General features: G+C 47.6%; 1 protein-coding gene across 1 annotated transcript; it reads right to left on the bottom strand.

The window, feature by feature from the left end:
* Positions 1-8,754: 8,754 nt before the first annotated feature.
* Positions 8,755-18,134, bottom strand: LOC110496392 (nuclear migration protein nudC). Its single transcript, XM_036952964.2, has 9 exons — positions 17,914-18,134; positions 17,521-17,598; positions 14,637-14,855; positions 14,420-14,512; positions 14,140-14,253; positions 13,186-13,380; positions 12,990-13,073; positions 10,957-11,075; positions 8,755-9,108 (listed from the first exon to the last, which is right to left on the bottom strand). Exons 1-9 carry the CDS (start codon positions 17,983-17,985, stop codon positions 9,057-9,059), a joined length of 1,026 nt encoding a protein of 341 aa, XP_036808859.2. The 5' UTR covers positions 17,986-18,134; the 3' UTR covers positions 8,755-9,056.
* Positions 18,135-18,275: the final 141 nt, after the last annotated feature.

The following is an 18,275-nucleotide window of genomic DNA, read 5'->3' as shown; positions in this document are numbered from 1 at the left end:
GTGGCTGGCCTTTGTCCTGACCTTTAAACTTTGCTGAGATTATAGGTGGTTTGCTTGGATACAACATCCATACAACTCTACTTTATTATCACCCAAGATTTTACAGGTTTACTGTATGCAGACAAATAGACACCGAGCATTACTGAGCTATAAAGATAGTCCAAAACAATTATTCACTCTGTCCAGTAATTTTGGACAAGAAATGAAATATTTAAGTGATACTTAGCAACAGTGGATTTCAGCCTGTCCAAGTATCCAACCACACGTATGAGTGAGCAGTGAAACTGTATCAGCCTCTTATAATAAGATAAACAAATGGAAACACAATCAACTGGATGCCGTGTCCCTGTGATCCAGATGTGCTGGTATTACAACAGTTTTATATAGCAATGATAAATATACAAGAGTGGGTAGATATTTTATAGCGGAATCATCCTTCAGAATTTGTGTCAACTCAGGCAGGTTCTCAAAAACAAGCTGCAAAAGAAGAGCCAGAACCCTATAGAAACCATTTGATTTAGATTTCAAAAACTTTATTGACAGATGTCAGTCAGATCAGGCCTGGGAAAGGTCTGTCTGGACGGACCTCAGAGCCCGCTACCAGCCCCGGTGTGTCTTTGATGGGGAAGCCCTCTCTTTGTAGTCGGCGTGTTAGTCAGTAAAAGTTAAAGGTCCTAAATGGTCCCTAACAGGAAGCAGTTTACACAGTGAAGCTCAAGCTGCCTGTGGCCCCTATTGTTCCCGGGCCCCTCACCACTTCATTACGATTTCCATAATAAAGGAACAGTAATTTACCCTTTTCTTCTGGTCTCCCTTCATCTTGGTGGAGTGGACCTCTCTCTGTCCTCAGTCACTTGTTCCTTCTCTCCTTCATGCTACCAATGTATGGGTTGAAAATGTATGGGTGGTGATGTAATGGCCTTGTATGTTCTGAAAGCATTTAAAACATCATGGAGACCAGTTAGTAAGGATTACAAATAAGGACAAGTTAGAATAAAACTGTATAATGGACAAGCATTTGTCTGTTTTGTGACGAGAAGTAGGACTAATTTGCAGAGCACCTTGACCTGAGAAAGTCAGGTCTGTCTTGATGAAAGACTGGCTCGAGTTCATGAGGGGAAACTTTGTGTCTTTGGTGCTTCTGAGGAGGTTAGCATAACTGAGCTGTACACAGAGAAGATGTTCAAATCCTGGCTGACTGAAGGGTCACTGTGACTGGCCACTCTGTCCACTGATCTGGATAGAGAGAAGACTAGTGTCCACGACCAGCTGAGCTGAGCTATAGAGACCACTGTGGAGAGCGTTCAAACTGTTTCACAGAAAGAGAGAAGGAAAGATCAACATAATGGTCATCCACATTATAAGGCATGGTGTTCAAACCCAGCAAAGTTGACTGTATAGTGAACACACACACACACACACACACACACACACACACACACACACACACACACACACACACACACACACACACACACACACACACACCCCACTATCCCCTTTCCCTAACCCTCATTCCGCACTTTGAACTTCTGAAGTGAGAAGGGGAGAAATGCAGCGAGAGCAGAATTCATTTATTCGGAGAGAACGATGTGTAACTTCTCCAGTTAATCCGCATGGACACATCCTGGGACACATGCAAACACCGATCAAACATGTCCTCTCTCGCTCACGCCTAGTAGGATACCCCAGGATCCCCATATACCCCACTGAGTGGGAAAACACCCCCGTACTCTCCTCCTATGACAGACGTCAGTCCTGTTAAACCAGTGAACAACCTTGGTATTACCCACAGATATAATTCTTGACACGTCTGGATCACACCATTACATGTGTTTAAGAGTGTTTGTTCACACAGATGCTTTAGGTTGTTGAATGCGCCAGATCCTAACTTCAGCCCAACAGTAGCCCTGACTCTTCATTAACAGGAGTAGGTGGTTGGATTGTTTTCCTTCACTTTCAGAGGTCACTTGTCAACACGAGGTGAAAGAGTCTGTTATTATATAATCCAGGGTGGTTATAACTCAGGCTATAACACCAGTTATAACCTCTATAAGGACCCACGGTGCACTCTCCCTATCTTTCTGTTTCCGAAGGGTCTTGGCTGGAAGGCTGGTTGTTGTTCCTCCAGTCTGAGAAGGGGAGGGCAGCCGGCTGCAGACCCCCTCAGTGAGCCGGGCTGTTTTACCCACGGCCCCATGCAGACCCTGACAATAGAACCCGGCTGGAATCATTGTCTGACCTATTGTTGCAGGGGGAGCCAGAGAGGCTGGGGTCGGGTTGAGGTCCAGAGCCCATATGTCTCAGAGTAGGAATGCTGATCTAGAATCAGGTCCCCCCTGTCCATGTACGTCTCACTCATTATAATCGAATAGGCAAAACAGAATCTAGATCTGCAAACCTACTCTGAGAGGCTTTGCCGCCACACCAGCAGGCCTCCTTATTAATACGCAAAATCTCCAAACCTCATTTCCAGGTTATATTTATATTTTATATTTATGTAACCTACAGTTGAGGTCGGAAGTTAACATACACCTTAGCCAAATACATTAAACTCAGGTCTTCACAATTCCTGACATTTAATCCAAGTAAAAGTTCCCTGTTTTAGGTCAGTTAGGATCATCACTTTGTTTTAAGAATGTGAAATGTCAGAATAATAGTAGAGAGAATGATTTATTTCAGCTTTTATTTCTTTCATCACATTCCCAGTGGGTCAGAAGTTTACATACACTCAATTAGTATTTGGTAGCGTTGCCTTTAAATTGTTTAACTTGGGTCAAACGCTTCAGGTAACCTTCCACAAGTTTCCCACAATAAATTGGGTACATTTTGGCCCATTCCTCCTGACAGAGCTGGTGTAACTGAATCAGGTTTGTGGGCCTCCTTGCTTTCACAAGCTTTTTCAGTTCTGCCCACAAATGTTCTATTGGATTGAGGTCAGGGCTTTGTGATGGCCACTCCAATACCTTGACTTTGTTGCCCTTAAGCCATTTTGCCACAACTTTGGAAGTATGCTTGGGGTCATTGTCCATTTGGAAGACCCATTTGCGACCAAGCTTTAAGTTCCTGACTGATGTCTGTATATGTTGCTTCAATATATCCACAACATTTTCCTGCCTCATGATACCATCTATTTTGTGAAGTACACCAGTCCCTCCTGCAGCAAAGCAGCCCCTCAACATGATGCTGCCACCCCCGTGCTTCACAGTTAGGATGGTGTTCTTTGGCTTGCAAGCCTCCCCCTTTTTTCCTCCAAACATAACGATGGTCATTATGGCCAAACAGTTATATTTTTGTTTCATCAGACCAGAGGACATTTCTCCAAAAAGTACGACCTTTGTCCCCATGTGCAGTTGCAAACCATAGTATGGCTTTTTATGGCGGTTTTGGAGCAGTGGCTTCTTCCTTGCTGAGCGGCCTTTCAGGTTATGTTGATATAGGTCTTGTTTTGCAGTGGAAATAGATACTTTTGTACATGTTTCCTCCAGCATCTTCACAGGGTCCTTTGCTGTTGTTCTGGGATTGATTTGCACTTTTCACACCAAAGAACGTTCACCTCCTTCCTGAGCGATATGATAGCTGCGTGGTCCCATGGTGTTTATACTTGCGTGCTATTGTTTGTACAGATGAACGTGGTACCTTCAGGCGTTTGGAAATTGCTGAGGTCTTGGCTGATTTCTTTTGATTTTCCAATGATGTCACGCAAAGAGGCACTGAGTTTGAAGGTAGGCCTTGAAATACATGAACACCTCAGATTGACTCAAATTATGTCAACTAGCTTATCAGAAGCTTCTGAAGCCATGACATAATTTTTTGGAATTTTCCAAGCTGTTTAAAGGCAGTCAGCTTAGTGTATGTAAACTTCTGACCCACTGGAATTGTGATACAGTTAATTATAAGTGAAATAATCTGTCTGTAAACAATTGTTGGAAAAATTACTTGTGTCATGAACAAAGTAGATGTCCTAACCGACTTGCCACAACTATAGTTTGTTAACATGATATTTGCGGAGTGGTTAAAAAACAAGTTAATGACTCCAACCTAAGTGTGTGTAAACTCCCGACTTCAACTGTATATTTATAATCTTCTCTTCAGTGGAGGTTTCTAAATAAAAAAATACCATGAAACCCTCATGGGTAACCCAGTAATATTCATTTAACCCAATAATATTCATTTAACCCAGTAATATTCATTTAACCATTTCAAACCTATGAACTACAAATATTGATGTCATACACTCTATACACACACACACACACACACACACACACACACACACACACACACACACACACACACACACACACACACAAGTTGTCTGCCTGCTCCAGCCCTACCTGACACCTGCTCCAGCCCTACCTGACACCTGCTCCATCCCTACCTGACACCGGCTCCATCCCTACCTGACACCGGCTCCATCCCTACCTGACACCTGCTCCATCCCTACCTGACACCTGCTCCAGCTCTTCCTGACACCTGCTCCAGCCCTACCTGACACCTGCTCCAGCCCTACCTGACACCTGCTCCATCCCTACCTGACACTGGCTCCATCCCTACCTGACACCGGCTCCATCCCTACCTGACACCTGCTCCATCCCTACCTGACACCTGCTCCAGCTCTTCCTGACACCTGCTCCAGCCCTACCTGACACCTGCTCCAGCCCCACCTGACACCTGTCCAGTCCTACTTGACACCTGCTCCAAATCTACCTGACACCTGCTCCAGCCCTACCTGACACCTGCTCCATCCCTACCTGACACCTGCTCCAGCTCTTCCTGACACCTGCTCCATCCCTACCTGACACCTGCTCCAGCCCTACCTGACACCGGCTCCATCCCTACCTGACACCGGCTCCAGCCCTACCTGACACCTGCTCCATCCCTACCTGACACCTGCTCCATCCCTACCTGACACCTGCTCCAGCCCTACCTGACACCTGCTCCAGCCCTACCTGACACCTGCTCCAGCCCTACCTGACACCTGCTCCATCCCTACCTGACACCTGCTCCATCCCTACCTGACACCTGCTCCAGCTCTTCCTGACACCTGCTCCAGCCCTACCTGACACCTGCTCCAGCCCTACCTGACACCTGCTCCATCCCTACCTGACACCGGCTCCAGCCCTACCTGACACCTGCTCCATCCCTACCTGACACCTGCTCCATCCCTACCTGACACCTGCTCCAGCTCTACCTGACACCTGCTCCAGCCCTACCTGACACCTGCTCCATCCCTACCTGACACCTGCTCCATCCCTACCTGACACCTGCTCCAGCCCTACCTGACACCTGCTCCAGCCCTACCTGACACCTGCTCCAGCCCTACCTGACACCTGCTCCATCCCTACCTGACACCTGCTCCAGCCCTACCTGACACCTGCTCCAGCCCTACCTGACACCTGCTCCAGCCCTACCTGACACCTGCTCCAGCCCTACCTGACACCTGCTCCAGCCCTACCTGACACCTGCTCCAGCCCTACCTGACACCTGCTCCATCCCTACCTGACACCTGCTCCAGCCCTACCTGACACCTGCTTCAGTCCTACCTGACACCTGCTCCATCCCTACCTGACACCTGCTCCATCCCTACCTGACACCTGCTCCAGCCCTACCTGACACCTGCTCCATCCCTACCTGACACCTGCTCCAGCCCTACCTGACACCTGCTCCATCCCTACCAGACACCTGCTCCAGCTCTACCTGACACCTGCTCCTTCCTTTATAAACCTGATTCTATATCAGATCATATTTCAAGTGATTCATAGGAGATCCATACAAACCTCAAGTCTCAAGGGCAGCACACGTTACATACAGTGCCTTGCGAAAGTATTCGGCCCCCTTGAACTTTGCGACCTTTTGCCACATTTCAGGCTTCAAACATAAAGATATAAAACTGTATTTTTTTGTGAAGAATCAATAACAAGTGGGACACAATCATTAAGTGGAACGACATTTATTGGATATTTCAAACTTTTTTAACAAATCAAAAACGGAAAAATTGGGCGTGCAAAATTATTCAGCCCCCTTAAGTTAATACTTTGTAGCGCCACCTTTTGCTGCGATTACAGCTGTAAGTCGCTTGGGGTAGGTCTCTATCAGTTTTGCACATCGAGAGACTGAATTTTTTTCCCATTCCTCCTTGCAAAACAGCTCGAGCTCAGTGAGGTTGGATGGAGAGCATTTGTGAACAGCAGTTTTCAGTTCTTTCCACAGATTCTCGATTGGATTCAGGTCTGGACTTTGACTTGGCCATTCTAACACCTGGATATGTTTATTTTTGAACCATTCCATTGTAGATTTTGCTTTATGTTTTGGATCATTGTATTGTTGGAAGACAAATCTCCGTCCCAGTCTCAGGTCTTTTGCAGACTCCATCAGGTTTTCTTCCAGAATGGTCCTGTATTTGGCTCCATCCATCTTCCCATCAATTTTAACCATCTTCCCTGTCCCTGCTGAAGAAAAGCAGGCCCAAACCATGATGCTGCCACCACCATGTTTGACAGTGGGGATGGTGTGTTCAGCTGTGTTGCTTTTACGCCAAACATAACGTTTTGCATTGTTGCCAAAAAGTTCAATTTTGGTTTCATCTGACCATAGCACCTTCTTCCACATGTTTGGTGTGTCTCCCAGGTGGCTTGTGGCAAACTTTAAACGACACTTTTTATGGATATCTTTAAGAAATGGCTTTCTTCTTGCCACTCTTCCATAAAGGCCAGATTTGTGCAATATACGACTGATTGTTGTCCTATGGACAGTCTCCCACCTCAGCTGTAGATCTCTGCAGTTCATCCAGAGTGATCATGGGCCTCTTGGCTGCATCTCTGATCAGTCTTCTCCTTGTATGAGCTGAAAGTTTAGAGGGACGGCCAGGTCTTGGTAGATTTGCAGTGGTCTGATACTCCTTCCATTTCAATATTATCGCTTGCACAGTGCTTCTTGGGATGTTTAAAGCTTGGGAAATCTTTTTGTATCCAAATCCGGCTTTAAACTTCTTCACAACAGTATCTCGGACCTGCCTGGTGTGTTCCTTGTTCTTCATGATGCTCTCTGCGCTTTTAACGGACCTCTGAGACTATCACAGTGCAGGTGCATTTATACGAAGACTTGATTACACACAGGTGGATTGTATTTATCATCATTAGTCATTTAGGTCAACATTGGATCATTCAGAGATCCTCACTGAACTTCTGGAGAGAGTTTGCTGAACTGAAAGTAAAGGGGCTGAATAATTTTGCACGCCCAATTTATCAGTTTTTGATTTGTTAAAAAAGTTTGAAATATCCAATAAATGTCGTTCAACTTCATGATTGTGTCCCACTTGTTGATTCTTCACAAAAAAATACAGTTTTACATCTTTATGTTTGAAGCCTGAAATGTGGCAAAAGGTCGCAAAGTTCAAGGGGGCCGAATACTTTCGCAAGGCACTGTAATAGCAACATGTGGTCACTCAACACAACAAAGTTTAATTTCAAACTTGTTAAATATGTCAGTCAGCCAGCAGCCCTGGGGCCTGAGGCTTGGATGTCCTCCAAAATAAATATGACTTCCGGTTAACCTGGCCTTCAACTACATTTTATGATTGGGTAATAAAAACAATAGGAGAACAAATAAAAAATTTGACATTTTGCACCTTCACCTCTCACGTCTCCGAAAGCTCTGGTTACATTCCACAATGAACTAAACGGAACAAATATATAAACGCAACTATTTAAGAGTTACTGTTCATATAAGGAAACCAGTCAATTTAAATAAATTCATTAGGCCCTAATCTATGGATTTCACATGACTGGGAAGGGGTGGGCCTGGGAAGGCATAGGCCCATCCACTGTGGAGCCAGGGACAGAATGAGTTTTTCCCCACAAAAGAGCTTTATTACAGATAGAAATACTTAATCAACTGTCCGGGCGGCTGGTCTCTGACGATCCCACAGGTGGAGAAGCAGGATGTGGAGGTCCTGGGCTGGCGTGGTTACACGTGGTCTGTGGTTGTGAGGCTGGTCTCTGACGATCCCACAGGTGGAGAAGCAGGATGTGGAGGTCCTGGGCTGGCGTGGTTACACGTGGTCTGTGGTTGTGAGGCTGGTCTCTGACGATCCCACAGGTGGAGAAGCAGGATGTGGAGGTCCTGGGCTGGCGTGGTTACACGTGGTCTGTGGTTGTGAGGCTGGTCTCTGACGATCCCACAGGTGGAGAAGCAGGATGTGGAGGTCCTGGGCTGGCGTGGTTACACGTGGTCTGTGGTTGTGAGGCTGGTCTCTGACAATCCCGCAGGTGGAGAAGCAGGATGTGGAGGTCCTGGGCTGGCGTGGTTACACGTGGTCTGTGGTTGTGAGGTCGTTTGGACGTACTGCCAAATTCTCTAAAACAATGTTGGATGCTTATGGTAGAGAAATGAACATTCAACTCTCTGGCAACAGCTCTGCATGCCAATTGCACACTCCCTCAAAACTTGAGGCATTTTTTGCATTGTGTTGTGTGCAGTAGTCCTGATGGCATATTTCATTCAGGCTCCAGAGTGGCCCAGTGGTCTAAGACACTGCGTCTCAGTGCAAGAGTGGTCACTGCAGTACCTGGTTCGAATCCAGGCTGCATTACATCCGGCTGTGATTTGGAGTCCCGCAGGGCGGCGCACAATTGGCCCAGCGTCGTCTGGGTTTGGCCGGGGTAGGCCGTCATTGTAAATAAGAATTTATTCTTTAATGACTTGCCTAGTTAAATAAAAATGAATGTAGTTTAAATAAATTTATAAAAAATAAAAGGTTCCAAACATTTATTGAGACACTCAAAACACATGGAACAGAACAAAGATGTCACTACAGTCATCAAGTTTCTGTCACAGGAATGAGACTAACAGGAAGCCAGCATCCCATGACGACAGAAAAGGGGAGAGAAAGAGAGACTGTGAAGACAGTAAGATAGGGGTGATTCAATTCAACTGTAACATCGGTGCTGGAGGTTGCTTTTGATAAGGATTCATAGTGGTTGTTTTGTTTTCTTGGGCAGAGTAAGAGTGCAGAGGGGGATGGAGGGTTGTCTGGGGAACGACAGCAACGTCTCTCAGCTGAATTTGGCTTTAGAGAAGTCCATCTCCGGGTGCTGCGACATGAACCTGGAACACAATGACGGGGGTCACATCATGCAGTCTGAACAGTGAAAGAGTAGCCTGGTCCCAGTCGACAAGGAACTGGTAAATGCCAATAGGAGTTTGCAAGATTAAGTGCATCTAGCTTAAAGACAGCATACCAGCCATGTGTTAATCAGGCTAGACAGGATAAACTCCTCCCAGCGTTGAGCCCAGTAAGGGGACAGGGGAGGAAGTGAAGCTGGTAGCAGCAGTGAAGGCGTTTAGAGATGCACCGATGTGAACATTAGGGATGACACCAATAGTCAATATTTTCTTTGCAATATTGACCTATATCTTTGTTTTCTTACCTCCATATCGGGAAAATGCAGATCTAATAGTTTTAGGCTATTATCGTCTAATACCTAAAGTAACCAAATCAGACTGACATCCATTTCTAAAGGACTTGAATGTCTGCTATTGTGTCAAACAGTAACGAACATTCAGTAAAGTCGACCCGTAGTGACCGTACCAGATCTTTTGAAGAGGACACTTTCATAAACTAGAGGAGGTGTGAGGTGATGCAGAACGACACGAATATAACCAGACACAAGTGAACAACCACGGCTAACCTACCATTGGCCTAGTCGTGACCAGGACAGGAAGTAGAAGGGCGTAATAACCTGAACTCTGACAAGAGACTGCCCTCCACATAACCTCCGACGGCTCCTTCCCTAGATCAGGGTTTCCAGTAAGCCACAGGGAAACCTAACGCTGGCCATGCTTGTGACTGGGACTAGAAGGGGTTTCACCTCCACACTGATGAGACCTTAACATCCATCTCAGACGGCTACAGCTCCTTTCCTCTGTCCCGTACAGACCCCTCATCTCAGTGTAATCGTCCTAATACTTATGTCTGGCGAGTCATACGGAGATGAAATATTTGCCAACCATCACTAAATGCACCTCAAATTGCCCAAATCAAGTTGCTAGGAGAGGACATTGTCTGGTCATCTTTACAATACGGAGCATATTCACAAGACTAAGTACTACGTAAACAGAATAGAACTTTGTTCTTCAATAAAAACAACAGGGCACATATATGAGCAGGTGGATGGCACAGTTTAACACAAGTTAAACAGTTGGAGACCTGCTTTTCCCACAAACCGCTTGGATCAGGGTTTCTGTACAATGATGTCCGAGGTCAGTGTGGGGCCCTGACTTTGAACAGGGATAACTTATGCACGACTCATAAAAAAGCAGTGTAATGGGAGACATGTTTCCTCCCCAGACACCTCGGGTATTATGACGGTAGAGGAGCAACAGGCGAGGTCAGCTCTGGTCCCGACTCCGTACGGAAGCTGGTACAGACGTCTCACTATCCGTTTATGGCTGCAGTGATTATGTAACCTGACCTTGACTGGAAACATGTCTATGTTAAACTATACAGTAGCTACTAGAACATGTTAGACAATAAAAAGCAAAGCACCAAGTGGGCGCCTAGTGGTTTGAGCGTTCAAATCCCTGAGCCGACTAGGTGAAAAATGTGGCCATCTGTCCTTGAGCAAGGCCCTTATAACCCTAAGTGCACCAGGGTCGCTGTCAATAATGGCAGATCCTTGGATGTGACCCCATTATCCGCGGGTGTCTCAGGGGGATGGGATATGCAAAAAACAAATTTCACACCACACACCTGTACATGTGTGAAACAGAACAAATATGCCCCCCCCCCATTGTACCTTTACCTGTGAGAAAGGTCAGTAGTTAAGTCCCAGGGAGGACTTGACATGGGTCAAACTTTACACTGTATATGTGAAGAAAAGTATTGCACTACTTAAACGTTATCATAACAGGCATGCTATATGATGGTGCTATTAGCAATGTGCTGAAACCTACTTTTTGAGGATGTCTTGTTTATTCTGCTCTTCGGAGGTGGGTAGACCCATGGACTTCTGTCTCTGATCATACATCATCTTCTCCACCATACCACGGGTCTCCCCATCCAGATCTGACAGCTGAGACAGCCGGAACACAGAGAGAGATGGAAGAGGAGAGAGTGCGAGAAAGAGGGGGAAGAGAGCGAGCGGGGGAAGAGGAGAGAGAGACATGAGAGGAGAGAGTGAGAGAAAGAGACGGAAGAGGAGAGCGGGTGAGCGATAGATGGAGGGTGAGGGAAAGAGAGGAGATGAGTGATGGAGGGTGAGGGATAGAGAGGAGATGAGAGATGGAGGGTGAGGGAAAGAGAGGAGATGAGAGATGGAGGGTGAGGGAAAGAGAGGAGAGGAGAGATGGAGGGTGAGGGAAAGAGAGATGAGATGGAGGGTGAGGGAAAGAGAGGAGAGATGGAGGGTGAGGGAAAGAGAGATGAGATGGAGGGTGAGGGATAGAGAGATGAGATGGAGGGTGAGGGATAGAGAGATGAGATGGAGGGTGAGGGATAGAGAGATGAGATGGAGGGTGAGGGATAGAGAGATGAGATGGAGGGTGAGGGATAGAGAGATGAGATGGAGGGTGAGGGATAGAGAGATGAGATGGAGGGTGAGGGATAGAGAGATGAGATGGAGGGTGAGTGATAGAGAGATGAGATGGAGGGTGAGGGATAGAGAGATGAGATGGAGGGTGAGGGATATAGAGATGAGATGGAGGGTGAGGGATAGAGAGATGAGATGGAGGGTGAGGGATAGAGAGATGAGATGGAGGGTGAGGGATAGAGAGATGAGATGGAGGGTGAGGGATAGAGAGATGAGATGGAGGGTGAGGGATAGAGAGATGAGATGGAGGGTGAGGGATAGAGAGATGAGATGGAGGGTGAGGGATAGAGAGATGAGATGGAGGGTGAGGGATAGAGAGGAGATGAGAGATAGAGAGGAGATGAGAGATGGAGGGTGAGGGAAAGAGAGGAGATGAGAGATGGAGGGTGAGGGAAAGAGGAGATGAGAGATGGAGGGTGAGTGAAAGAGGAGATGAGAGATGGAGGGTGAGGGAAAGAGAGGACATGAGAGATGGAGGGTGAGGGAAAGAGGAGATGAGATGGTGGGTGAGGGATAGATAGAGATGGAGGGTGAGGGAAAGAGAGATGATGAAATATGGAGGTTGAGGGAAAGAGAATATGAAAGATGGAGGTTGAGGGATGGAGATGAGATGGAGGGTGAGGGATGGAGATGAGATGGAAGGTGAGGGATAGATAGAGATGGAAGGTGAGGGATAGATAGAGATGGAAGGTGAGGGATAGATAGAGATGGAAGGTGAGGGATAGATAGAGATGGAAGGTGAGGGATAGAGAGGAGATGAAAGATGGAGGTTGAGGGAAAGAGGAGATGAAAGATGGAGGTTGAGGGATAGATAGAGATGGAGGGTGAGGGATAGATAGAGATGGAGGGTGAGGGATAGATAGAGATGGAGGGTGAGGGATAGATAGAGATGGAGGGTGAGTGATAGATAGAGATGGAGGGTGAGGGAAAGAGAGGAGATGAGAGATGGAGGGTGAGGGAAAGAGGAGATGAGAGATGGAGGGTGAGGGAAAGAGAGGAGATGAGAGATGGAGGGTGAGGGAAAGAGAGGAGATGAGAGATGGAGGGTGAGGGAAAGAGAGGAGATGAGTGATGGAGGGTGAGGGAAAGAGGAGATGAGATGGTGGGTGAGGGAAAGAGGAGATGAGAGATGGTGGGTGAGGGATAGATAGAGATGGAGGGTGAGGAAAGAGAGGAGATGAAACATGGAGGGTGAGGGAGAGGAGATGAGAGATGGAGGGTGAGGGATAGAGAGGAGATGAGAGATGGAGGGTGAGGGACAGATAGAGATGGAGGGTGAGGGATAGAGTTTAATAAGTGGGAGATGCATTACCTTTTTACTTTTAAATATAGGAGAATAATCACATGTTCTCTTGCAAAATACAGTGAGCCTTGCATCAGTAGCTTGGCGTTGGTTACCTTCGAGTTCTCCGGACAGATCTTCTTCGTGTTGAGTTCTGGGTCCGTGGTCACCATCTTATTCCACCACTCCATCTTGTTGATCTGAAACAGACAAGGCATGACTTACTGACTTATAAAATATTTCACGCTGAAACCATCTCTCTCAATTAAACCAATTGCAATAAAGTAAATAAAAGCATCCTCTTTGAAGTACCTTCTCCAGGTGAATGGTGACCACCTTGCCGTCCTCAATGAGCCAGGAGCTCTCCTCCACCTTGACGTGGTTGTAGAGCTGTCCATCGATCACAGGAGGATGGCCCTTCAAACCCACCTTCAGCATACCACGCTGGATGTCCACCTCCACATCCTTCCCTTTCAAACGGAACTTCACATCAAAAGGCACCACCAGCTGGGGGGGCGGAATAGAGGGCAACACCCAGTTAGAATGAAGGCACCACCAGCTGGGGGGGGCGGAATAGAGGGCAACACCCAGTTAGAATGAAGGCACCACCAGCTGGGGGGGCGGAATAGAGGGCAACACCCAGTTAGAATGAAGGCACCACCAGCTGGGGGGGGCGGAATAGAGGGCAACACCCAGTTAGAATGAAGGCACCACCAGCTGGGGGGGGGGCGGAATAGAGGGCAACACCCAGTTAGAATGAAGGCACCACCAGCTGGGGGGGGGGGGCGGAATAGAGGGCAACACCCAGTTAGAATGAAGGCACCACCAGCTGGGGGGGGCGGAATAGAGGGCAACACCCAGTTAGAATGAAGGCACCACCAGCTGGGGGGGGCGGAATAGAGGGCAACACCCAGTTAGAATGAAGGCACCACCAGCAGGGGGGGCGGAATAGAGGGCAACACCCAGTTAGAATGAAGGCACCACTAGCTAGGAGGCAAGGACATAGGGGAACCAACAGAATGCCTGACAACCTTGTCTGCCCAGATTACATCTTGCCCAATACTAAACCAATCCCTAGTGACTGCAGACAAAACGATAAACAACATCCGCTCTGAAATAGAGGGAGCTGCTGCACGATTAGCCCACGAACGAGAGCACAAACACCTCGATTGTTGCTTTAACTATCATGCTCCAGTTAGACAACTTTAATATCACTAGGGAACATAGCAACACGGTAATCACTGAAGACAAGGGAAACAAACTCACGTCCACTTCAGACAGGGACTGTGTCCAGCGATAGTTGGCCAGGTCAGCTCCGTTGCCTGCGTTGGGTTTAATCTTGTCCTTGTCTTTCTCGTCTTCTTCTCCTTCGGAATCCGTCTGGCAGAAATGAAGAAGACTGTGATTTATTGTCTTCAACATACTGCACATACATATAACACCCGTGTGCATCAGTATTTCCCCTAGTTCATTTCCCAGGTGGGACACCCCCATCTATACGATATCGCTCATTTATCTACTGAGGAATCCCAACAGAATCTCTTACCCCCTTGTCTCCCTTCTCTCTCCCTTCCTTCTCAGCTTTCTCAGCTGGAGCTACTGCATTTGTGGCCTCTTTCTTCTCCTCTTGTTTCTTTTGCTGAAACCAAGACAAGAGACATTAAAGAAGCGCATATAAACTTCATCAAGACAGTGACACTGTTAAACCTAGTGTGTATAGTACATCAATCAATCATTCATAACTGACAATCGGTGTTTCTTACCTGGTCGATTTCAGACTGAAGTCTCTCTGCCTCTTCGCCTGTCAGTTCTTTGATTTTGGGCTCGTCGTCTGCGTTCTTCCTCTTCTTTTCCTCCTCTTCCTCAGCTAGCTTGGCAGCCCTCTTTGCCTTCTCTCTCTTCTCCTTCTCCTGCCTCTTCTCCTTCTCTCTGTGGGCCTTCAGGGCAATACCACTGTGGTGGGCAAACGACTCCTTCACCAGCTGGGGACAGAGGGGTCGTCACTAGGTAACACAGCCACAAAGTCATAAACCCCTCACTCACATTTCTACAATTTCTCTTCTTAAAATCTGATTTTAAAACTTATCCTAAACCACACTGTTAACCTTATGTATAACCCTAACCTTAAAATAAGACCAAAAAACTGTTTTGTTTTGATCATTTTTACGATATAGCCAATTTTTTACTTTGTGCTATCTAGTGGAAACCGGACAGAGGGGAAAGAGGGAGATTAGACTGACAAACTACTTTAGCAGTTCTGCATCTTTTGACATATGCATCTTTGTTATGTTTCACTATATTGGATCACTCCGCGGCGGAGGGATACATCGAGGTGAGGAGTTACACCAGTGTACACCGGTGTCACGGCTGGGGTCCGCCTCTATATATAGACACACCTCCATTTTCTCTATGGTTTGAGGTACAAACTTTCTGAAGCTCGCTTGTTAATATCTTCCTTGGAAGTTCTCTCACTGGCTGTTTGCAGCCTGGAGCAGCTGGCCACATGGCCGCCCCTCCTCTTCAGTGCTCCACTCGCAGCGCGCGGTTGGTCTGGATCTTCTGCCGTGGTTTGTCATACTTGTGTTTCGCTAGCGTTACACTACGACTCCGTGTGCATCCATTAGTATGGTGGCTCTTGCTGACACAAACTGTAATTTACCTTACACAACCTGCCCACTGGTTGTTCTGTGTGTTGTCAATTGCTTTAACATGCTGCTTTCCTTTTTGTTCGTTCTTCTGCAGATTGTAGGAGTATCGGGTCGGACCGTCAGCAGGTTGATGACGACAGCTGCTCCCTGTTGGCCAGTGATAGGCTGTTCCTGGGGGACGATGTTCACCACCGTGAGCGGGGCTACCAGGCTGACAGGCCATCACAAGCCGCCAGCGGGGCTCCATCGCACCCAGTGGCTCGAGAGGCTATGAGGAGCCTACTCACTCAGGTAGCCACTGCACTGGACATCAACTGGTGGACAGAGATGACTCTCCATCTGTCCCCAACGGCTCGAGAGGCTATGAGGAGCCTACTCACTCAGGTAGCCACTGCACTGGACATCAACTGGTGGACAGAGATGACTCTCCATCTGTCCCCATCTCTACTGGTGGACAGAGATGACTCTCCATCTGTCCCCATCTCTACTGAGTTCTGCGAGGCCTTGCAGGAGAGCTTGGCCTCTGCCAGGGGGCGCTTCTGACTCACAGCAGAGACTGGACCATGGAGTTATGTTGTGGGCGCGGAGTCACTTGGCCTCCGGGAGAACCCAACCATGGACACCATGATAGCTGCCATGGTCCTCCCGGACCGGGAGATTATAGGGCGGAACCTGCAACTGAAGCCGGACCCCCCCGCATTGGTGCCCAATGGTCCATGTTAGGACTACAGAGGGCGTAATGAACACCATGCAGAGTTTAAGGGCACCGGCTACAACCGCGACATACCAGTTGCCCTGGTGGTTGTTCTGCTCTTGGTGCACTGGTATTGAGGTTGTGCCTGAGTCATGCAGGGTGCAGTGTGTCCTCGTATGGACCCTGGTGGGAGGAGTACATCTCTCCGCTCCAACCCCTCATTCCTCCCGAAGGTTCTGTCAGACAGGCATGTGAACATCCCTTTTATCCTGTCTGCTTACGACCCCAAGGCAGTGGCGGGGGAGTCTGGGCCTCCCTCCGGCATGCTGTGCCCTGTGAGGGCACGGGCAGCCTATATGGAGCGGACACGTCAGTGGGAACAACAGACCAGCTCTTTGTCTGCTATGGTGAGAGAGTCCTGGGGGCTGAGCTATCAAAGCAGAGGCTCTCTCACTGGATCGTGGAGACAATTACGACAGCATACCGCCTGGCTGGCAGGCCAGTGCTGGGATCTGTGCTGGCACATTCAACACGAGGTGTGGCTGCGTCCTGGGCTCTACTGAGAGGAGTGCCCTTCGCTGATATCTGTGCTGCAGCCAGCTGGGCTTCCTCTTGCACCTTTGCTAGGTACTATTGGGTAAATGTGGCACCTCCCACTGCAGTTGGTTCAGCGGTCCTGGGCGTCGCCTCCCCTTCCGGGGACTATGCCGGGACCCCCCTTCCACATTGATGGCCCCTGCGTCTCGGTCCCGCGGAGTGATCCAATACAGTGAAACATAACTGTGGTTACACACGTAACATTAGGTTATGTGAGCTATATAGATCACTCCAATCCTCTAAGGTGCTAGAGCACTTCAAAAATGATGTGTCGTGGCCATAGGGCAATATATAGGGGCAGACCCCAGTCGTGAGACAGGTGTACATGAGAGTACATCTGTAAATCCTCACCTCGGATGGATCCCTCCACCGCAAAGTGATACCAATATATTGGAGTGATCCATATAACTCATAACCGTGGTTACATACGTAACCTTCGTTCTGTTACGCCTTGATCACACTGATAGTAGCCTTGGGCAAAACACTAGGCAGCATCATCATCATCTGGATATATGTTCAACAACAGTTGGTACCATTTCTGTCAAGCCGTCTATGCATACAGTTTGACGCATATGTTCGATTAACATAAACACCACACAGAACGCACTGCAACTGCCTCTGCAACGCAATGCTGAAAGGCAAGGTGTCCCAAAATGCTATGACACTGTCGGTTTGATCGAGGCGTTAGGTAGCCAATTCTGGACTCACCTTCTCTGGTGCTCCTGCCTCTCCACCCGTGAAGAAGTCTGTTTTACGCCGGAGGAAGCTGAAAAACGTGTTTACTAACTGTTGGGAGAATAAATATGACATTAGAGATGATACACAGCCAACCTGAGCTTTAAACACGCCCATTTGCTATGCCTTACCAAAGGTTGCCACACCACCTGCATACCTAAACACAACTAACTAGCTAAACTGTGGTTAACGAATAAGATACTGGTGTGAAATTTAATATACGTAACTACCATTAACTACAGGTTTGTGGTGCCATATTCATGGTGGAAACGCGGGACACTCCCCATCATACAGCTAACGTACATTAGCCGGCCAGCCAGTTGTTTTATGATGAATTTCATAGCATCCTAACAAGCTGGAGTTTACCTCTTGTACACCTCCTTCATGCTGTTGTGCCATAACAAGCAACATCCCGTCATACTTCTCATCATCACCCATGTTCTGTCCTAATGTATGAACTTGATTAAAATATCATTTGAAATGCAGGCTAGCAGGGAACTAAAATGGAGCAATGTGAAGTCACGTTGCTGTGCTACTTCCTGGAAACAAGCACCGCCTTGTTTCTCAGCGAATTAAAAGTTTGACGCAAACAACCATGAGTCCAACCTTTTGATTGGCAAACTAAACAGCCAATTAGATCCTGTTAGATTAACGGCTATGGCGTGTTCAAGTTTTGACGGTGTGAAACCGAGTGCAGCGGGGAACCGAATATTCGTGATGAGAAATTA

This window comes from Oncorhynchus mykiss, chromosome 18, assembly GCF_057628025.1.
Source record: "Oncorhynchus mykiss isolate SJ-2025 chromosome 18, ASM5762802v1, whole genome shotgun sequence".
NCBI lineage: Eukaryota > Metazoa > Chordata > Actinopteri > Salmoniformes > Salmonidae > Oncorhynchus > Oncorhynchus mykiss.
Note: the sequence above shows the minus strand (reverse complement) of the source record. Positions and strands in the feature narration are given on the sequence as shown.